The sequence below is a fragment of the Vombatus ursinus genome, unplaced genomic scaffold (assembly GCF_900497805.2).
Source record: "Vombatus ursinus unplaced genomic scaffold, bare-nosed wombat genome assembly UNPS02015406.1, whole genome shotgun sequence".
In the NCBI taxonomy this organism is placed as follows: domain Eukaryota; kingdom Metazoa; phylum Chordata; class Mammalia; order Diprotodontia; family Vombatidae; genus Vombatus; species Vombatus ursinus.
Genome location: NW_020955184.1, coordinates 376905 through 395928, shown reverse-complemented (window position 1 = coordinate 395928; position 19024 = coordinate 376905). Strand labels below are relative to the sequence as shown.

General features: G+C 36.3%; 1 protein-coding gene across 1 annotated transcript in view; it reads left to right on the top strand.

The window, feature by feature from the left end:
• Nucleotides 1-19024, top strand: part of TTC6 (tetratricopeptide repeat domain 6) — a 329783-nt gene that overhangs the window by 212566 nt on the left and 98193 nt on the right. The window contains exons 11-12 of the mRNA XM_027847447.1: nucleotides 4070-4190; nucleotides 5580-5730. Coding sequence (XP_027703248.1) covers nucleotides 4070-4190; nucleotides 5580-5730 — 272 coding nt within the window. The remainder of the gene's footprint in view (nucleotides 1-4069; nucleotides 4191-5579; nucleotides 5731-19024) is intronic.

The following is a 19024-nucleotide window of genomic DNA, read 5'->3' as shown; positions in this document are numbered from 1 at the left end:
ACTCAGCACAATCAGTATTGTTCTTCATGGCCCTGTCCAGCCTAAGTGGGCAGTCATATTACATTAGTGAACAGAAAACAATATCTTCTATCCCATGTAAACCAAAGAATTATCACAAAACAGGTCTTGCTTAATGATACTTGGTAGAATCATGCAAATTTACTTGAATGTAACCCTTGTCCTAAAGCCCAGTGACATGGGACTCTCTCCTTATTGGTGGAGATAAATGCCCTGCTCTGCCTAAGGGACAGGGAAAAGTTGGCAAGAATGGAGAGCTTCAGTTCTCAGTACCCTTTTGGGAGACTCATCATTCAATGCTCCTGGCTTCTAGCTTTAAGAGAGAAAATGGAAGAGGCCACTACCACTCTGCTGCTGAAGAAAAAGTTTCCGGGAAGACATGAGAGGAGCCAGCACTCTCCATCATGTCCCTATATCCACCTTGCTACTCTACAATCTTTTTTGAAATTTTCCCCTTGGGTGAGATCCAGGACCCTCTCTCTTGGTTGAGCTAAGTTAGATCACTCCCAAAGGGAGAGCCCCTTCATTCTACATTGTCTAATGTATATTCTCCTGTGTGTACCTTCTCTGATTTCTTTTTACTATGATTTTGGTAAATATTTTTTTTTATTCTCTATGTGTGTTTGTTGTGGAACTGGTATTAGGCAAAAAGGAGTCAAGCCATGGATATGGAACTTCCCCCTTTCTCCCAAAATGACAAAGTGATCAGAAGTTAGATGAAATCTGATCATATTCCCTAGACCAACAAGATTTAAGGGAGCAGATAGACAAGTAAATAATTTAAAATTAAATTTGAAACTATTTTGGAACCAAAGATCCATTTTTAGTAAATACTGAAGCTAGAAATTCAATTCAAATTTCACAATGGAAGACATTTTGACTAAAAAAATTTATCTACTTCAGATTTCATCTATCACTCACAAGAACTTACTGTTAAATTTCAGTGTGAGCATTTACATTTCAGAAATCAGCAAATGTCACAAATCAGGGCCTAATTTATTGTTTTCTTGAATGTCTAGATCTAAGAAAGTGAAGGAGAAAATGTTAATAATACAAGTTAAACTTAAAAGTGAGTTATGCATACTTTTTTAAACACATTTTAAAAAAATTTTTTTTAAACATTTACCAGCCCACCTCTGTATACTGCTTGACTCTGAGAGGTTGGAGCCAGACCCCATGTTACATACGGGTGTTTGTTAGAGTTTAGCTTTTATTTTTCTCCATTTGTGTCTCTAGTATCGGAGGGTTTTTTTTTTGTGAGTTAGGATCTTTTTTTGTTTGTCTTTCAATTCAGTACCTTGTCCCTATGAGGAGTTTTGCTTGGTCTACTTTAAGGCAACCCTATACCCAGAGGCTCTCTTCCTCTCACTCTCAACTGCCCCCCTCCTTATTTGTCAATCCTTTCCCAGGTTTTAGAGTTTTACTTAATTTGTTTATTTATCTTTCTTTCTTTTACTTATTTACCTAATTTTCTTTTTCTCTTTATTTTTCCCCATCAGTTAAATAGTTAATTAAAAATTTCCCCTCCTCTTTTCCTCTTCAACTTTTCTTTGTTAATAGTCCTAAACATTGATACTTTAATTCATGGTCTATATACTTATGTAGTTAATGTAAATTCTGAGGGTTTTTATCCCAATTTCCACTCCCACTGAAGATTTGGGTCCCTGGAACTAGCTATATTCCCTCAGGATACTAGGAATGCCCTGAGGGGTGAAGCATGATTCACTAAAGCCATCATTGTGAGCTCCCACTGGTGTATTTCCTTCTAAAATTATCAGTTGAGAATAATTTTTGTAAGCCCATCTTAAATAGCTTTTAGAAAGGTGGTACAGTAAGAACAGTGGGTACAAAATATTCCTCCCCTCTCTCTCAAAAAATAAAAAATCAGTGACACAAATCTACAAGTACCTAGAAATAGAAATAGAAAGTGGACTCAAGCTTAGGGAACATGTGTGGCAAAGGGGTAACTCACAGCACCTAGGTGCTGGAAATATTTGTCTCCTGCTCAAGAAATTCCCCTTACATGTGGTGGTGAGTCTGCAGTCATCTGTCCTTGAATCCTGATACAGACGCTGCTAGGGATGTAGCTAAGACAATGATGAGAAGATAGGAAGCTCAAAATCCTCCTGCTCCTTCAAAGCTTGCAAGGTGCTTTCACTGAAAGAGACAGGGAGGACAATTGGCTAAAGCTGAAACTGAAGCTTCCCATCCCGGCCTTTGCCACCACCCTTCCCACCAGTTCCTCTTCAGAAGTGTGCTGCAAAGCCACAGTTGCTTCAGTTACTAAAACTCAATATTTTATTAACTCATTTGATAATTTACAGATGGTCCCTGGGGCATGGTTAGGTTTCCTCATCCTATCCAAATATGATTCTTTTGTAACATAATTCCAGTGCCTTTTAGCACTTAGTCTAAGGCAGGGGTTATCCTGCCTTTTTTGTTTCTCATGGACCCTTTTGATAGTCTAATAAAATCTATGAACCCTTCTCAGAATAATGATTTAAATGCATAAATAGGATTGCAAAGGAAACTAATTATATTTAAATATAATTATCAAAATGTTTTTTGAAAACCAAAGTTCATGGACCTCAGGTTGGGAACCTGTGGTCTAAGGTCTATAAGTAACTAATTGACTGACAGATGATCTTGCCTAGATAAACTATTGAGGCTAAAGAGAAGTGAGATGGTTTCAACCTCACCGTTACACTTATTTACTCTTTCTTTACTTCTACATATTTCTCATGGAATTAAAGCTTTTATAGGACCTATATTGAGTTCCCCACCTTTATCCTTTTTTTTTTTTCTGTGGAGCATCACTCTTAGGTGTATGAATTAGGATATCACTTCACAGCAGAAAATTGTGTCCTAAATCATGTAGTCCATTTCTACCCTCTGCCTTTCCCATAATAATTTTCTTTCCCATTTGCCATGTGTTTGCCTCTCTAGCTTCCTGTCCTCCTGCCCTTCTGGATGTTAGTTGCCTCAAGGAGTTCTAATATCCTTTCTATACAGGCACAAAACTCTGAGGAAGTAGTCTCTTTGCACACTAACTCTCTTTAGATTAGATCTATTGTAAGGTCATCTTAATAATTTATTCCATTCTTGCTTAAGCTTAAACAAATAGATCTAAAGAGTATAAAAAGAGAAAAGTACTTGCAACAACTTTGCAGTGTTGCAAAGTTATGAGTTGCCTTTATGCAGGTATTTTGGGCACATATATTTTCTATGTAGAAAATATATGGCTGCCCTTGCCACATTGCTTCCCACATGCATATTCCAATTGATGATGTATGCATTTAGGGGATAACAGATTTGAGTTTAATGTAGAGAATATTTTGTTGTGGTTTTTATTACTATTTTGTTTTATAAAATGCCTTTGCTTTGACTCAGTATGTCCTCTGAGTGACCAGTCAAAGTAAGTATACCGGGGAGAGCTCATGGGAAATGATTTGGAGAATTATCTGATCCACAAAGAACCTGGAATAATTTTCTCATGGCCCATGGATGAGGAGGTTCTGGATACCACCCTAGCTGGGATATGTTCAACAAATCAGCAACAATAGTTAATTTCCTCGTCTGCAAAATGAGGGGATTTAACTCAATGCCAGCATACTTTCTAACTACAAAATCCACTGAATCTGGAAATACTTTATTAATAGCTATATATTTGTTTTAGAGGGCCAGCCTTAGAGTCAAGATGGCTTGGGTTCAAATCCTACCCCTGACATATTTCCAGCACTATGAGTCTATTGGCAAACTGTTGATTTGCATCAGTGGAAAGAGTTCCCACACTGGGAATTCTTACACTTGTGAAATCACAGGTTCAGACCTTTATCCTCCACCTCCCCCCATATCAGGTAAGAAAAGTCATTTCTAGGCGTTACCTTTGTTTGTTTTCTTAGAGCTATTTTTGGTAATATAAATTGGGTATGATATCTTTATTCATACCAACTAAAAATTAAAAAGAACATGAAAAAGTTTAATGCAAAATGTCATTCATATGTGATTATTTAGGATTTAAATAAGCAAAATACATGTTTTTCTTTTTTAGTGCTCATCAATGATACTATTGAGAATCTTCTTGCTTTTCTACACCGTGGCATCTTGTATACAGAAATGAGTTGCTGGGGGTTGGCAGTTGCGGACTTTGAAAGTGTACTTGAGCTAGACAGGTCCTTTTCCCCTTTTTACGTAAGATTAATTGAGAATGGAATAAATAAGGATGACTATTTTGTTTTATATTTACCAGTGATAATTAAACACAAGGAAAAGAAAAGAGGCAGTTATAGAATTATTGGATTATGATAATACCTAAAAAATAAGATATCCTTAACTTTCACATTTTTAATTTAATATATTTTTAAGGTTCCATGGGTTATAAAGGTTATTAAGAAATATTTTGAGGTTATAATCTTTTTGAGGTTAACTACAGTTAAAAACAGTTACCACATTTTATTACAAATTATCCCTTGGTGTTAGTGTCAAAAATAAAAATGCTAAATTGGATGAACCCTTCAATCTCCAATTCTTAGCCACCACAAAAAGAACTGCTATAAATATTTTTGTACAAATAGATCATTTTCCCTTTTTCTTGATGCCTTTGGGATATAGATCTAGCAGTGGTATTGCTGGATCAAAGGGTATGCACAGTTTTATACCCTTTGAGCATAGTTCCAAATTGCTTTCCAGAATGGTTGAATAGATTCACAACTCCACCAGCAGTGTCCCAGTTTTCCCAAATCCCCTCCAACATCTAACATTTTCTTTTTTTGTCATATTAGCCACTCTGATAGGTGTGAGGTGGTACGTCAAATTTGTTTTAATTTGCATGTCTCTGATCAATAGTGATTTAGAGCATTTTTTCATATGAATATAGATAGCTTTGATTTCTTTGTCTGAAAACTGCCTGTCCATGTCCTTTGACCATTTAGCAATTGGGGAGTGACTTGTATTGTTATTCAGTTGACTCAGTTCTCTATATATTTTAGAAATGAGGCCTTTATCAGAGATACTTGCTATAAAGATTGTTTCCCTGCTTTCTGCTTTCCTTAAAATTTTGCTTGTATTAGTTTTATTTGTGCAAAAACTTTATAAGTTTATATAATCAAAACTATTTTACATTTTGTAATACTCTCTATATCTTCTTTGGTGCTAAATTCTTCCCTTATCCATAAATCTTGATACCTTTCTTGCTTTCTTTCTCTATTTGTGATTTCCCACAGGTTTTCTCATATGATGGTAATTAGGGGAGGGAAGGCCTCTGAGCTCCCACAAGGGCACATGATCAGCTCTTGTGGCTGTTTCTTAACCTTCACTTTTAGAGTAGCAAATATTAGCATAGAGTCTTTGTTCCATTAGAAAGGGCCCTTTCATTCCTTTACCTGGAATGGAATTTTGTCATACCAATGTACGTAACTGTTTCAAAATTATAAGCATTTAAAACAATATTTTGTTACATTAATATGAAAAACATTTTATTGAATATAGGATTATGTAGGTAAGTTGGTGTGATAGATACTATTAATAACCAAATTAATGAATTTTGTATTCCTTTTTTTTAGAAACATATCTTTTGCTTTTATAAATATTGGCATCATATACCTGTTGCATATGGACAAGTACTTTGAAGCAATTCAGCAGTTTACAGAGGCTATTCGAGTTGATCCTTTGTATATTCAAAGCTATCTTTGTCGAGCACAAACTTATCATAAGGTATTAAGAGTTTTGTACTTAAAACAATTAAAAATTTGTTGAACCAATATGAACTTCTTTTTAACACATCAAACCTTTATTCTTCAGTGTTTTAAGAATATGATATATTGATCCATGTTCTCTTTAACTAATCATTACAAAAGTTAAAACCTTTTTAGACTATAATTTCTCCTCACCCTGTTACATCTCAATCCCTTTTCCTCTCCCTGAATCCCTTGCTCCTCGAACGCTCACCTCTTTGAAATATGACTTCTTACCCCATTGATTGATAATTCTTTCCCAAGGTCATCAGTGACCTTTTAGTTGCTAAATCCAGTGACTTTTTCTCTTCCTCATCTTTCTAGACCTTTCTGCAACATATGACACTACCAACTATTCCTTCCTTCTTAATACTGTCTACTCTGTTTTTGGGACATTGTTTTCTCTAGGCTTTCCTACTAGCTATCTAATCATTCCCCCTTGGACTCTCTTACAAGTTCATCCATTAGTTCGCCCAATACACATTTATTAAGTGCCTTCTCTTTGCAAAGCATTGTTCTAAGCACTGGGAAAGACATAGAGTTTATATATGTATTATACCATCCTTGCCTAATGAAACTTACCATCTGGTAGAGGAATAAGACATAAACACAGATAACTATAGGTAAATGTATCAGAGTCGTTGATCAAAGTGTTATGTGATATCTAGGAGAGAATTAGGGAAGGCTACATACATACATAGGCATACATACATATATTTGAGTTGGGCTTTAAATGACCAATAGGAATTCAACAACTAAAGAAGTCATAGAAGGCATAGAAAACAGCATAAGCATAGGCATGGAGGCAAAAGACTACAGAGTATGTTAAGGGTCCATAGAGCAGTCCAGTTTAGCTAGAGCACAGAGTAATGGGAGGGAGTAATATGCTATAAAGATGGAAAGGTAGGATGTTGCCAGTATGGTGGAGAGTGAGGGCAGCGTGTACTAGAGGAGGTGCTGCCAGAGCTATATCCACTCATACCTGAATCATTCTGCATTTTTCTACTGAAAAAGAACATCCAAGAACATCTGGCTACTTCTCCCCCAGGGATAACTGAGGGTTTGGGGGATAGTTTTATAGTATTATAGCTCATGAGCCCCCATCAGTGTGGCTCCTCCACTGTGATTATATCAGTTGACATCAATTAGTAAACCAGGTTTTTAAAAAAATTTATTTATTTTGTTTTTAATTTATGAAATAAAACAAGCATTTCCATAACATAGTAAAGCAAAAAAATGATGATTGCACATGAAACTGTAAATCTAGTATGTACAACTTGCTATTCCTTTTAAATATATAATAGTTATCAGGTAACTTTCCTTTTTTTCCTTCCCTCTCCCCCTCCTCCATCCTGGAGATGTCTACCATTAGACACAAATATGTATAAGTGTGCAAAATCATTCTATACATACTTGTATTTATCAGTTCTTTTACTAGATGCAGATAGCTTCTTCTTTCATAGGTCCCTTGTAGTCAATATGGATATTTATAAATAGTTAAAATTACTTATTCACTCAAAGTTGTTCTTAAAACAATATTGCTGTTACTGTATACAACTTTCTCTTGGTTTTGCTCATTTTGCTCTTATTATTTCATACAAGTCTATCTATGTTTTTCTAAAATCAATGAGCTCATCATTTCTTACAGCACAATAGTATTCCATCACAATCATATACCACAATTTGTTCAGCCATTCTCCAATTGACAGGCATCCCTGAAATTTCTGGTCCTTTGCCACCACAAAAAGAGTTGCTATAAATATTTTAGAAAATATAGGTTCTTTTCCTTTTTCACTGATCATCTGCCTGATTTCTCTCCTATATTGTCAGACTTCAACACAGATTTAATTATCTTTTAGATAATTAGATAATATATTTTAGATAATTTAAATTAGATAATTGTGCTAAGGGGCATCATGGATAGAGCTCTGGCCTTAGAGTCAGGAGGACCTGAGTTCAAATCCAATCTCAGACACTTGACATGTGTGACCCTGGGCAAGTCACTTAACCCTATTGCCTCACCAAAAAGCAAAAGAAAAAAGAAAAAAAAAGAAATAGAAATTTACTGAATTGGTATAGTATAAATAGTTGGTACAAACATTTCCCTAAACCAGGGAAACATTCACTCACAAGTGCATATAGTGTCCAGGGGAAAGTGGGCTCAAGTTTAGAAAGTACATGTGGAGAAGGAATAACTCAGAGTTCTTGGTTTCTGGAAGTCCTTTTCCTCCCTTTGTAAGGTACTCATGAAGTTCCCTTTGAACAGGGAGCAACTTTCTGTTGAGTTTCTAGTGGAGTTAAGGAGTTTTCTTTTCTCAGGGCATCTAATTTGTTTTTGCTTCCTAATACAGATGCTGCTGTCAGCCACTGTTGTTCTGGGAATACTGGTAGGATGCCCGTGAGAAGTCTAAAATTTTCTAACTTTTGGAAATTGACAAGATCATCCTCTGGTCAAAGGGGAGGAAAAAATAGGTCTTCCCAACTTCCAACCCCATATAATTCCCTTTTGAGGGCCTTGGCTTAAACGGTTTCCAGTACTGGGTTAACTTCCGATTAGAATACCAGATTCCAGACTGGCTTGCTATTTTTTCCAAGTCCCACAAGGTACAAATGAATGTCATTAACTAATCCCAATGCACTTCTTTTGCAGTGCCATTTTATTTCAACCAATGGCTTTCATTCCTTCCAAATTGTCTTTAAAATGTCTTTGACTGACTGATTAAATAAACATGTTTTCAAGATTTGATCAGTCCTCCCCACCTCTACTTACAGAAAACAGCGAATTTTACTGAAATTTACTAACCAAAGGAGTGTGATATATTATTTGGCCATTGAGTGGCACTCCAACCACACACTCAACCTACTTCTTTCATCTGACTGATCTCTCTCCTATATTGTCAGGCTGCAGCTGGCCCCAGGTTCTTTATGATCTAGAATCTGCTATAAAAATTACCCGAAATAGGAAACATTCATCTCTTTTCTTCATTTGCTAGCTGACATTCATAGATTTAAATAGTTTGTTGTTTCCTTTCTTAATGGCTACATGCTTTATTTAAACAATCATCCATCTTAAAGGGAAAAAAGCTTTCAAAGAGCAAGCTGCAGGATTCTTTGCTGCTTGGATTGACTCCCTTTTTGTTTCTCCCTCCTACACCTCCTTTCAGCAAGTAGAAGAGGGAAGGATTTGGCAAGCTTTAGAACTCATCGAGGTTTCCTCAGCAATGGCCTAGTGAGGAGAGAGGAAGAGCCGGAGGGAGGAGGGAAGGGACAGAGCAAAGAAGTGCCCTTCAAATGCAACAACACTCAAAAGGAAAGCTCAAAGCAGACCTTGGACAGGTGCCACTTTTTTCAACCCAGTACCTATGAAACTCACAGCAAGAAGTGTCCTTAAGGATAAAAGAAACTAAAACTCAAGGACTCTGGGAAGTGTATGCCCATACACATTTACCAGCTCCCCCTACATCTCTTTGATCTCAGTTACTGCCTGCAGGTGTTAGAAAAGCCCCATTATGCCAGATTGTGCCAGGCCTTAAATGCCAGACAGAGACATTGAAGGTTTATGAAAAGAGGAGGCTTTTGACCATATCTATGGGTAAAGAAGATTATTATAGGATTGGTATAAAGAATGGATTACAAAATATCAGGAGTGGAAGTGGGAAGATCTGTTAGGAATCTCTTACAATAGTTGAGGTCTGTGGTAATAAGGATGGTAGGGTGAACATACAAGACAGATATTAGATTTTGCAGAGGTAGAATTGATAGGAATTGGCAGCTGTATACAAGAGGCTGAAAATGACTGACAACAACTGAACAACAACAACAACAACAAAAAGAGAGGTCGTTAGGTGGCACAGTAGAAAGAGTGCCTAGCCTAAAGTCAGGAAGACTCCTTTTCCTAAGTTCAAATCTGACCTCAGTCACTCACTAGCTGTGTGACCCTGGGCAAGTCACTTAACTATTTGCCTCAGTTTCCTTATCTTTAAAATGAGAAGGAAATAGTAAACCACTTCAGTATCTTTGCTAAAAAAAATCCCAAAAATGTGGTCATGAAGACACAATTGAAACGACTGAACACCGACAATATGAAAGGTGAAGGACAGAGAAGTCTCTCAGTTTGTAAACAGGGGAGACTGGATAAATAACAGTGCCAGGTGTATAAAAAATCATGAGGAGAAAATTTAGGGGAGGAAGAGAAGGAGCTTAGTTATATATATGTTGCGTTTGGGGTGCTCCTGGAATGGATGTTCCATTGGAGAAGGGGAAGCCAAAAGAGTCATTGTCAATGACAAAAGACAAGAAAAAAATACCAAAGGAAAATCAGATATTTGATTTGTCAGAGAGTTGAGATTAGGTCCTACATGGTACCTATGACCTTTCCATTTGAAGACACCACCTTCCTTCGTGGAATCCTGATACATAACCTCAGAATAATACTTTTTTCTTCACTTTCCCTCAAAACTCACTATACCCAATCAGGTTTCAAGTCTTCCTGATTTTTATCTCCAAAACATCAAATGATACTTCCAAGGATCATTTCTTTGCTTCTCCTCATTCAATTTTTGTTACTTCTTCACTGAATCATTACTATAGCATCCTAAGTGGTCTCCCTGCTTCTAGTTTCTCTTCTCTCCCCCTCATCCCTCAAGCAATAATCTTCCTAGAGCATAAATCTGACCATGTCACTTCCCACCAAAGAATTTTCAGTGGCTTCCTATATTCTATGATAATACGCAAACTTCTCAAATTGGTAAAACAGACTGTTTTAATCTATCTTTCTAGACATTTTGTATCTTTTTAGATGTATTTGATCTCCCTCTTCCTCTTCTCTCTTCCATCCAAACTGGCCTACTTATTTTTCCCAGAATTCGGCATTCCATTTCCTACCTCCAGCTCCACAGAGGCTATTCTCTGTACCTGGAATGCAACCTTCCTTAGAATCCTTAGCTTCTTTTCAAGGCACTACTTGGGTACTATCTCCTAAAGGAATCCTTTCCTTATTCTCTTGATTATTCATGCTATGTCCCTCCTCAAATTATATTGCTATTTGTTTAAATGTTGTATCTCCTCTCCAGTAGAATACAAGCTTCTTGAGGGCAAGGATTGTTTTTTGTTTTGTCTTTTTTTCCCCCAGTACCTACCACAGTGCCTTGCATATAGTAGGTGCCTAATAAATCCTTATTGAATTTTATTCAGATGATAAGTAGATTCTCAATTCTTGCAGAGAAGAGCAGAGGTTAGTGTACCTGCAGCAGACTCTTCTACATGCTTCTGTAATGTGAACCTGCATAAGCATATGGAAGCAGTGGTGGTAAGAGGAAATCAGGATGGATGGGTTGAGGAGAAGAATAGGAGTCCATGTAAGATACACAAAGACAGGGAAGCGAAGAAGCTAAGTAGGTGAGGCCAGGACAGGATGCCTCCCAGATAAGTCTTGCTAAGAGTCTGAGCTCCTCATCATTAAGGTAACTTTGGCAAGTGAAGAATAATAGCAGCTGTCAATATTTGTTCACTGCTTAGTAATGGATGCCTTAAAAGTCATCCCTTTCTAGCAGGATTGAAAGGAAATAAATTTGTTGGATTTTGTTTGTTTGTTTTTGTGATAATCACTGACATTTGGGAGCCAATAGTGCAAAGAACTCCAGCTTGAGAATCAGGAACCCGAGGTTCCTGGTTCTGGCTCAGTCCCTTTTAACTTTGACCAAATTACCCCAACTCTCCAGGCCTCATTTTCCTAAGAGGAAAATTTCCTAATAGGATTGGCTGGCCCAGATGAGGAACCCTTTTACATCTAACATTTTATAACTCTATAATCCTGTAGCAATCTCTCCCTTCAGCTCAAATTCCATATTTCCCCTTCTTGTTGGACATTTCCACCAGGATATCCCCAAAGTACCTGAAACTCAACATGTCCAACCAAAATTAAGTCTATCATTTTTACCCCCAAACTTCACTCTCTTCCCAGCTTCCCTATTTCTTCTAATGGCACTGTCTTCTCCCTCATCACTCAGGTTCAAAACCTCAAAGTCATATTTGATTCTCACATATTCCATCTATAATGTTTCTCACATCCATCCCTGCCTCTCTGCTCCCATAGTCACCATCACAGGTCAAGCCCTCACTATTTCTTGTCTGGACTATTGTAATGTTTTCTTAATTGAGCTCAAACAGCTGCCAAAGTAATCTTCCTAATTCATATCTGACTCTTTCACTCCTTTATTAAAAACTGTCAGTGTGTTCACATTGTTTATAGAATAAAATACAAACCTCTTATCCTGACCTTTAAGACACTTTGTTGTCTGCCTCCAACTTACCCTCTCAGTTGCATTTAGAACTACTCTCCTTCACATTCTCTACATTCCAATCAAATGGCAAGATTAACTTTTGCCAGATTTTGTCTTGCCCTTTCCAGCTTCATCCATTCAAGCAAGTTCTCCTTCCCCACCCTCACCCTGACTCTACTCCACATACACCCCACCCCAGTGTTTGGGGCATTCACCTTCTACATCTGCATGCTTCTGAAATCTTTCTCTTTCTTTTCTCTTTTCTTTCTCTTTCTTTAAGGCTCAGTTGATTTGCTACCTCCTGAAGATTTCCTTGATTTGACCCTGCTAAAATTAATTTCTCCTTTTCCAAATTTTTTATAGTAGTTTGTGTCCTTGAGAGTAATATTACCCTCTTTTTTGTCTTTGTATCCATAGTGCCTAGCACTGTACTTAATAAATATTTGTTGAATTAAATTTTTAGATAGCAACCATTGAGCAGGCACAGCAAATAATTATGTGGTTATAAATCTCCTATTTCTCAGATAAGTATGTTTAGATTTACAATCTTGTTCATTCTCCTTTATACAGCATGAATTTTGAGAGTTTACATAAAGAAAAAGATCAGAAAGTCAGGAAAAAGTGAATGATTAAAGCTTTTATAATTAAAAATACAAGTTTACTTCACTTTTCCTTTATACATGACCTGGTTATTAGTAGTATCAGTGAATTCTGTAGCTTTTTAGAAGATTGTTTTCATTCAAAGAAAAGTCATGCCATCATATCAGAAATAGCAACACTGGACACCTTGGGTGTAAACTCATAGGAATATTAAATTTGACCCTTTATTATTGGCTAGTTAAGTCCTGCCATTACAAGGGCTGTTGAAAAGCTATTAGAAAATTACATTGTCATATGGCAAGTGAAGTGATGAATAGAAACCTAATTCAAAAAAGAAATTATTAAATGTCATGCTATATGAAAGGTACTTTACTAAGTTCTGGGAAATATAATGACAAAAATGAAATAATCCCTACCCTAAAGGAATTTACATTGGGTATACAACTTGTACACAGATAAATAAATAGAAGGCATTTTGAGGCCAGAGACAGCACTAACAACTTGGAAAAGTATTATTAGAATATAAGAGCTTTCATGTTGTTGTTGTTATTTAGTCATTTCAGTCATGTCCAACTCTTCATGAAGCCATTTGGGGTTTTCTCAGCAAAGATACTAGAGTGGTTTGCCATTTCCTTCTCCAGTTCATTTTACAGATGAGGAAACTGAGGCAGGCAAGGTTAAGTGACTTGCACAGGGTCACATAACTAGTAAGTTTCTAAGATCAGATTTGAGCTCAGGAAGATGAGTCTTACTGACTTTAGGTCTGGCACTCTGTCCACTTCACCACCTGGCAGCCCAATGACTTTACTAGTAGGAATTATTTATAATATACTCTGTGGTTACTTTTCCCACTCCAACTCCCACTGACGAGTCAGGATCCCAGAGTATGGCTACTCTATTCTCTCAAGGCTCTAGGGATAGCTCTGAGAGATTAAGTTGCCTATCTAATAATATATAGCTCATAAGCCCCAGCTGATGTGTTTCTCTACCATAACTATCAACTTAGTCAAAAAGACTTAATTTTTAAAAGTGTTATTTACAAGAACAGTACAAAGGAGCAGGTAAGTGGTGCAATGTATAAGGGACCAGCCCTGGAGTCAAAAGGACCTGACTCAGACACTTAGGAGCTGTGTGACCCTGGCCAAATCACTCAACACTGATTGCCTTAAAGAAATAAAAAATAAAAAATAAAAAACAAACCCAGTACAATAAAAATAGGTGATATAAAACATCTCCTAAAAAAATCTGTGACACACTCAGAAGTACATACAGAATCTGGGGGAAAATAAGGTCAAGTTTAGAGAGCACATGAGACAAAGTGAGTGATTCATCAAAGGGTTTCATTTCATTTTAGTTTTTAAAAGACTTTTCACACAATCTATGTTTTTGATTGATTTATTGAGATGCAGTCTCACCTAGTTAAGATATCAAATGGGGTGGGGTAGTTTTGACCCTACATTTCATTTCATTTCATTTTTCGTTTTTTGTACCCACACTATGTTACCAACTAAACACTAGCAGAGTGGCTGGCACCTAGTAGATGGTTAATTGGTTGATTTAAGGAACCTAATTCTAACAGGCAGAGGTAAGGAGACAATAGATTTGGGATAACCTTTATGAAAGCCCTGAGAGATAACATCCTAATTCAGGGAATAGCTGTTAGGCCAGCTTTTTTTTTTCTGGAATACAGAGAGTAAAGGGAAAAAAGATAATATGAAACATCTGGAAAGGTAGCTTGAATTCAAATGATGGAAGTCTTTTTTTTATTTTATTTTTAATTTATGGAATAAAGCAAGCAGTTCCATGATGCAGTACAATAAAAAAGATGATTGTACATGAAACTGCAAATCTACTTACGTACAACTTGTTATTCCTTAAAATTATCATGTAAATTTGTTTTCTTCCCTCCCTCCACCACTACCTCAGATATATATGTATATATGTATATTATATATATATATGTATATGTGTATGTAAGATTATTTTATTCATACTTCTTTTTGTCAGTTCTTTCTCTGGATGCAGATAGTATCTTTTTTCGTATGACCTTTATAGTTAATTCAGATATTTATAATAGACAAAATAACTTAGTTGCTCAAAGTTGTTCTTAAAACAATATTGCTGCTACTGTATACAATGTTCTCTTATTATGCCCAAAGGGTACAGGTAGTTTAATAACTATTCACACATAATTGCAGATTGCTCTCCAAGATGATTGGATCATTTTATAATTCCACAAACAATGAATTAGTGTCACAATTTTTCCACATCTTCTCCAGTATTTGTCACTTTCCCCTTCTATCATTTTAGTCAATCATCATGATAGGTGTAAAAATGATATCTGAAGGTTACTTTAATCTGCATTTCTCTAATCAAAAAATTTAGAGCATTTTTATGTAACTATAAATTGTTTTGATTTCTTCATTGGAAAACTGCCTGTTCATATCCTTTGACCATTTATCACTTGGGGAATGACTCATATTCTTATAGATTTGACGAAGTTCTAATTACTCTTTATGAATTTCCCTCCATCTTATTTTTACTCACTATTTTCCTTCTCAGCCTCTATTTCTACCTTATCCATGTTACCTTACCTTTCCCTTTAGCCTCATTGCTAAAATTCCCTCCCTTATCTTCTCCCCCATCCTCCTAAATTTATTCTATATGCCTTTTTAAAAGTTCCTCCCCTACCCTAACCCCTAGTTTTCTTACCTCTCTCAAAGATTTTAAATGGTAGTCTGAAAAAAACTATTTCATCTTAGAAGCAATAGGAAGATGCTTATGAATCTCATAGCATCATAGATTTAAAGCTACAGGAGACCTTAAAGGACATCTAATCCAATTTTTATAGATGAGGAAAACTGGTCCTTGCAAAGCTGAGTGATTTGCCCAAGGTCACACAGCTAGTAAGTGATAAATCCAGGACTCAAAACCCAGTTGTCTGACTTCAAATACAAGATACTTTCTACTGAAAAGGTACTTTCTCAGCTCAGAGCCAAGCCTTACTTAGAAAGATAATTTTGGGATGGATTAGAGAGGTGAGAGAATGGAGACGTTAGTGACTAGGATTGGAAAGAAGGAAATGGATGTGAGAGATGTTGTGGAGGGAAAATTGACAAGAAAGGGTATGGACAGAAGGCAGAAGAAAGAATAAAGGATGACTGACAATGAATAATCATGCAGTTTGGGAAAGAATACAGATAGTGATATCACAGAAGCCAGAGGAGGAAAACATGTCAGGGAAGAAAGGGTGGTTGAAAATGTCAGAAATTGCTGAGAGGTCATGCAACATGAAAACTGAAAAAGGGCCAGTGGATTTAGAAGTTACAAAGCAATCTGCAACCTTGGAGAGAGCATGAGAAAACATGAGAATAAGAAAACAAAAGCAGTAAGTATAAACAATTTTTTTTTTTTTGCTGTGAACAAGTAAAGAGATTTGGACAATAACTTGAGGGACTGGCAGGGTCAAGTGAATGTTTCTAAGGATACATAAGTTCTGGGCATATTTTCAGTCTTCTGGGGAAAGAAGTAGTAGGTAAGGATTGAAGGTGAGATAAAGGAATAATTAAAGGGGCAAACTCCTAGAGGAAATGGGAGTGATACATCTTCACCATCTTTCAATTGACTGAAAGACATAGATAATACACAATCCTTCTGTGCCTATTATAAGTTGATTATGAAAAAGCACTTGATTAAATAAAACAAAATGCCTCTCTTCAATGCCTCTCTTCAAAAAATAACTCTCAGTTATTCATCAAAATCATTCAAGATTAATTCAAAGATATAATAGCATTTATATAGAACTTAAAGGTTTGTAATCATCTTATAAATATTTATCTCATTTTATCTTCACAACAACCCTGAGAGATAGATGCTGTTATTATCCCTATTTTACAGATAAGAGGACTGAGTTAAGGCAGAATCTATGGGACTTGCCCAAGGTCACACAACTAGTGTCTGAAGCCAGCACTTAGGTCTTCCTGACTCCAGGACCACTGTTCTGTCCTCTGCACCAACAACAAAAATAACTGTGTTCAATTACACTCTATTCATAAACATTAGATAAAGCATATAACATGGAGATATAGGTTCACCAAAGGTGTTTGCTGCAGTGCTAGAGGCAGTCCTTGAATAGAATTCAAGGTAGAGTTGGATTCCCTTTGGATGGTAATTCTCTTTGGATGGTATACTCCAAATATTCTTGTTGAAGATGGATTAATGGAGTATCCTGGATAAGATCCATAGCCATTTAAAAGATTTTGTACTGATCATTTGCATGGGAAAGGCCAAGAGGATGAATAACATTTATTACCTAGATTTTGACATACAGTTGAATGAACAATCTATTAATCTTGTCCAATAGTGCATATAATTGGGACAGACATTACAAATGAACAGCAAGTTGGCCCAGAATTAAACTGGAAGAGGAGAATAGGCTGAATTGCCTTCAGGATGCTGCAGAATTCTTTCAATGACCCTAAGCTTCTCTTGGAAACAAAGACTCATATTTTTCAAAATCATTAATCTACTTGCCTTGCTATATGGCTATAAGACATAGAAATGAACAGTTTCTGAAGAATTAAAAAATAATATTACACAGAGGGCAATAGAGGGGCCCATGGTATGTATGAGACAACACATAAACAATGAGGAACTCCAAAAAAGAACAGAAATAAAATTTATCATTAGGAAAATGTATGATAGGAAGAAGAAATTAACTGGTAAGGGTGAGAGATGACAGGTAGATAGCTAGAGGACTCTACTAATACCCTTATGATACCAGAAGAAAGCCAAGTAGGACTCTGAGACATTGGATAGACCCCAACCCCATCTCATGTCAAATTTACAAGCACATTTAGACAAAAGTCTTACAAGATGGGCAAATACAACAGACAACTGTCACTTATTAAGTGTACTTACTATTTGCCAGGCATAGTGCTAAGCCCTGGGGACACAAATGCAAACAAAAAACAAGAATGAGTTGCAACTGGAATCATTGGAAGGAACACCCAGATCTATGAGATCACTAACTTATTTAAGTATTTGAAAGAGACAGTATTTTTATTACATAATTTAGTTCTAAACATCTATATATGGAAAGCAGATGAATTGGAAAGGACCTCAGAGGCTATCAAATCCAACCTGTAGCTTAAAAAGAATCTGCTTTTCTATGTACCTGACATGACAACATACCTTTGTCGATGCTTTTCCCTACATCTAGAACGCCCTTCTCTGCCCCCTCTACCTGTGTTCCCCCCCCAAAAACCTCATACTTAAGATTCTTCCCATTCCTTAAAGCATCACTCAAATGCTACATCCTCTAGAAATGCTTCCTTGATCTCCCTGCCCCCACCCCTTCTTAAAAAATCCTTTCCTCATGCCCAACACGTCTCATATAGTACTATTATACCTCCAATGCACTCATTTATTAGAGTATTTTGTAAACGTCTCATTTCTATAGGACTGGATGCTTAGGAGCACTAAAGATAAACAATACACAGGCCTTGCCCTCAAGGAGCTTAACAATCTAATAGGGAAAAAAGGACATATGCAGAAATAACCATAACACAAATTAAACTATGAAGAATTGTTTTTATTCATTTTTTTATTCTAACTTCTGAATTCTCTCCTTCCCTTTACCACCTCACCCATTGAAAAGGCAGGAAATACAATACCCATTATACATATGAAATAATTCAAAACATAATTCTGCATTAGCCATATTCCAAAAGAAAAGAAAAAATGAAGAAAAAGAAATGAAGAAAAAAAATATGCTTCAACCTTTAGTCTTAGTTCATCAGTTCTCTATCTAGAGGTGGATAGCATTTTTCATTGTGAGTCCTTTGGAATTGTGGTGGGTCATTATATTGATTAGTTATCAAGTCTTTCACAAACTGTGATGAATTAAAAGAATATGGTGAAATATAAAAATACCAGAGCCAGGATACCAGTTGGAGGTCTTTAGCCCTGAGCCAGGCTAGGAGAATCAGAAAGAAGATGCTAATAATATTGTAACAGAAGAACTGATAGGACTTAATCATTGCCTGTGGGAGGGTTGGAGGGCAAAAAAGAATAAAAAATGTTCTGAAGCTTGATAATCAATAAAAAAATCATTAGGCATTAATTAAAGTTCCTACTAGGTGCTAGGAACTTTTCAAGGGCCTGAAGCATTACAAAAACAAAAGTGAAAGTCATAGCCCTGAAGAAGTTTACATTCTATGGAGAAAAACAATGGATACACATGTATGTAAATTAAAATATATTGAAGTAAATACCAGGTAATCTTTGAGGTGGGAGAGGCATGAGCAGATGAGGGAGCAGAGATCTAGAAAGGTCTCATGTAGGAGGGGAAATTTGAGCTGAGTTTGAAAGAAACCTGGGAGTCTAAGAGGC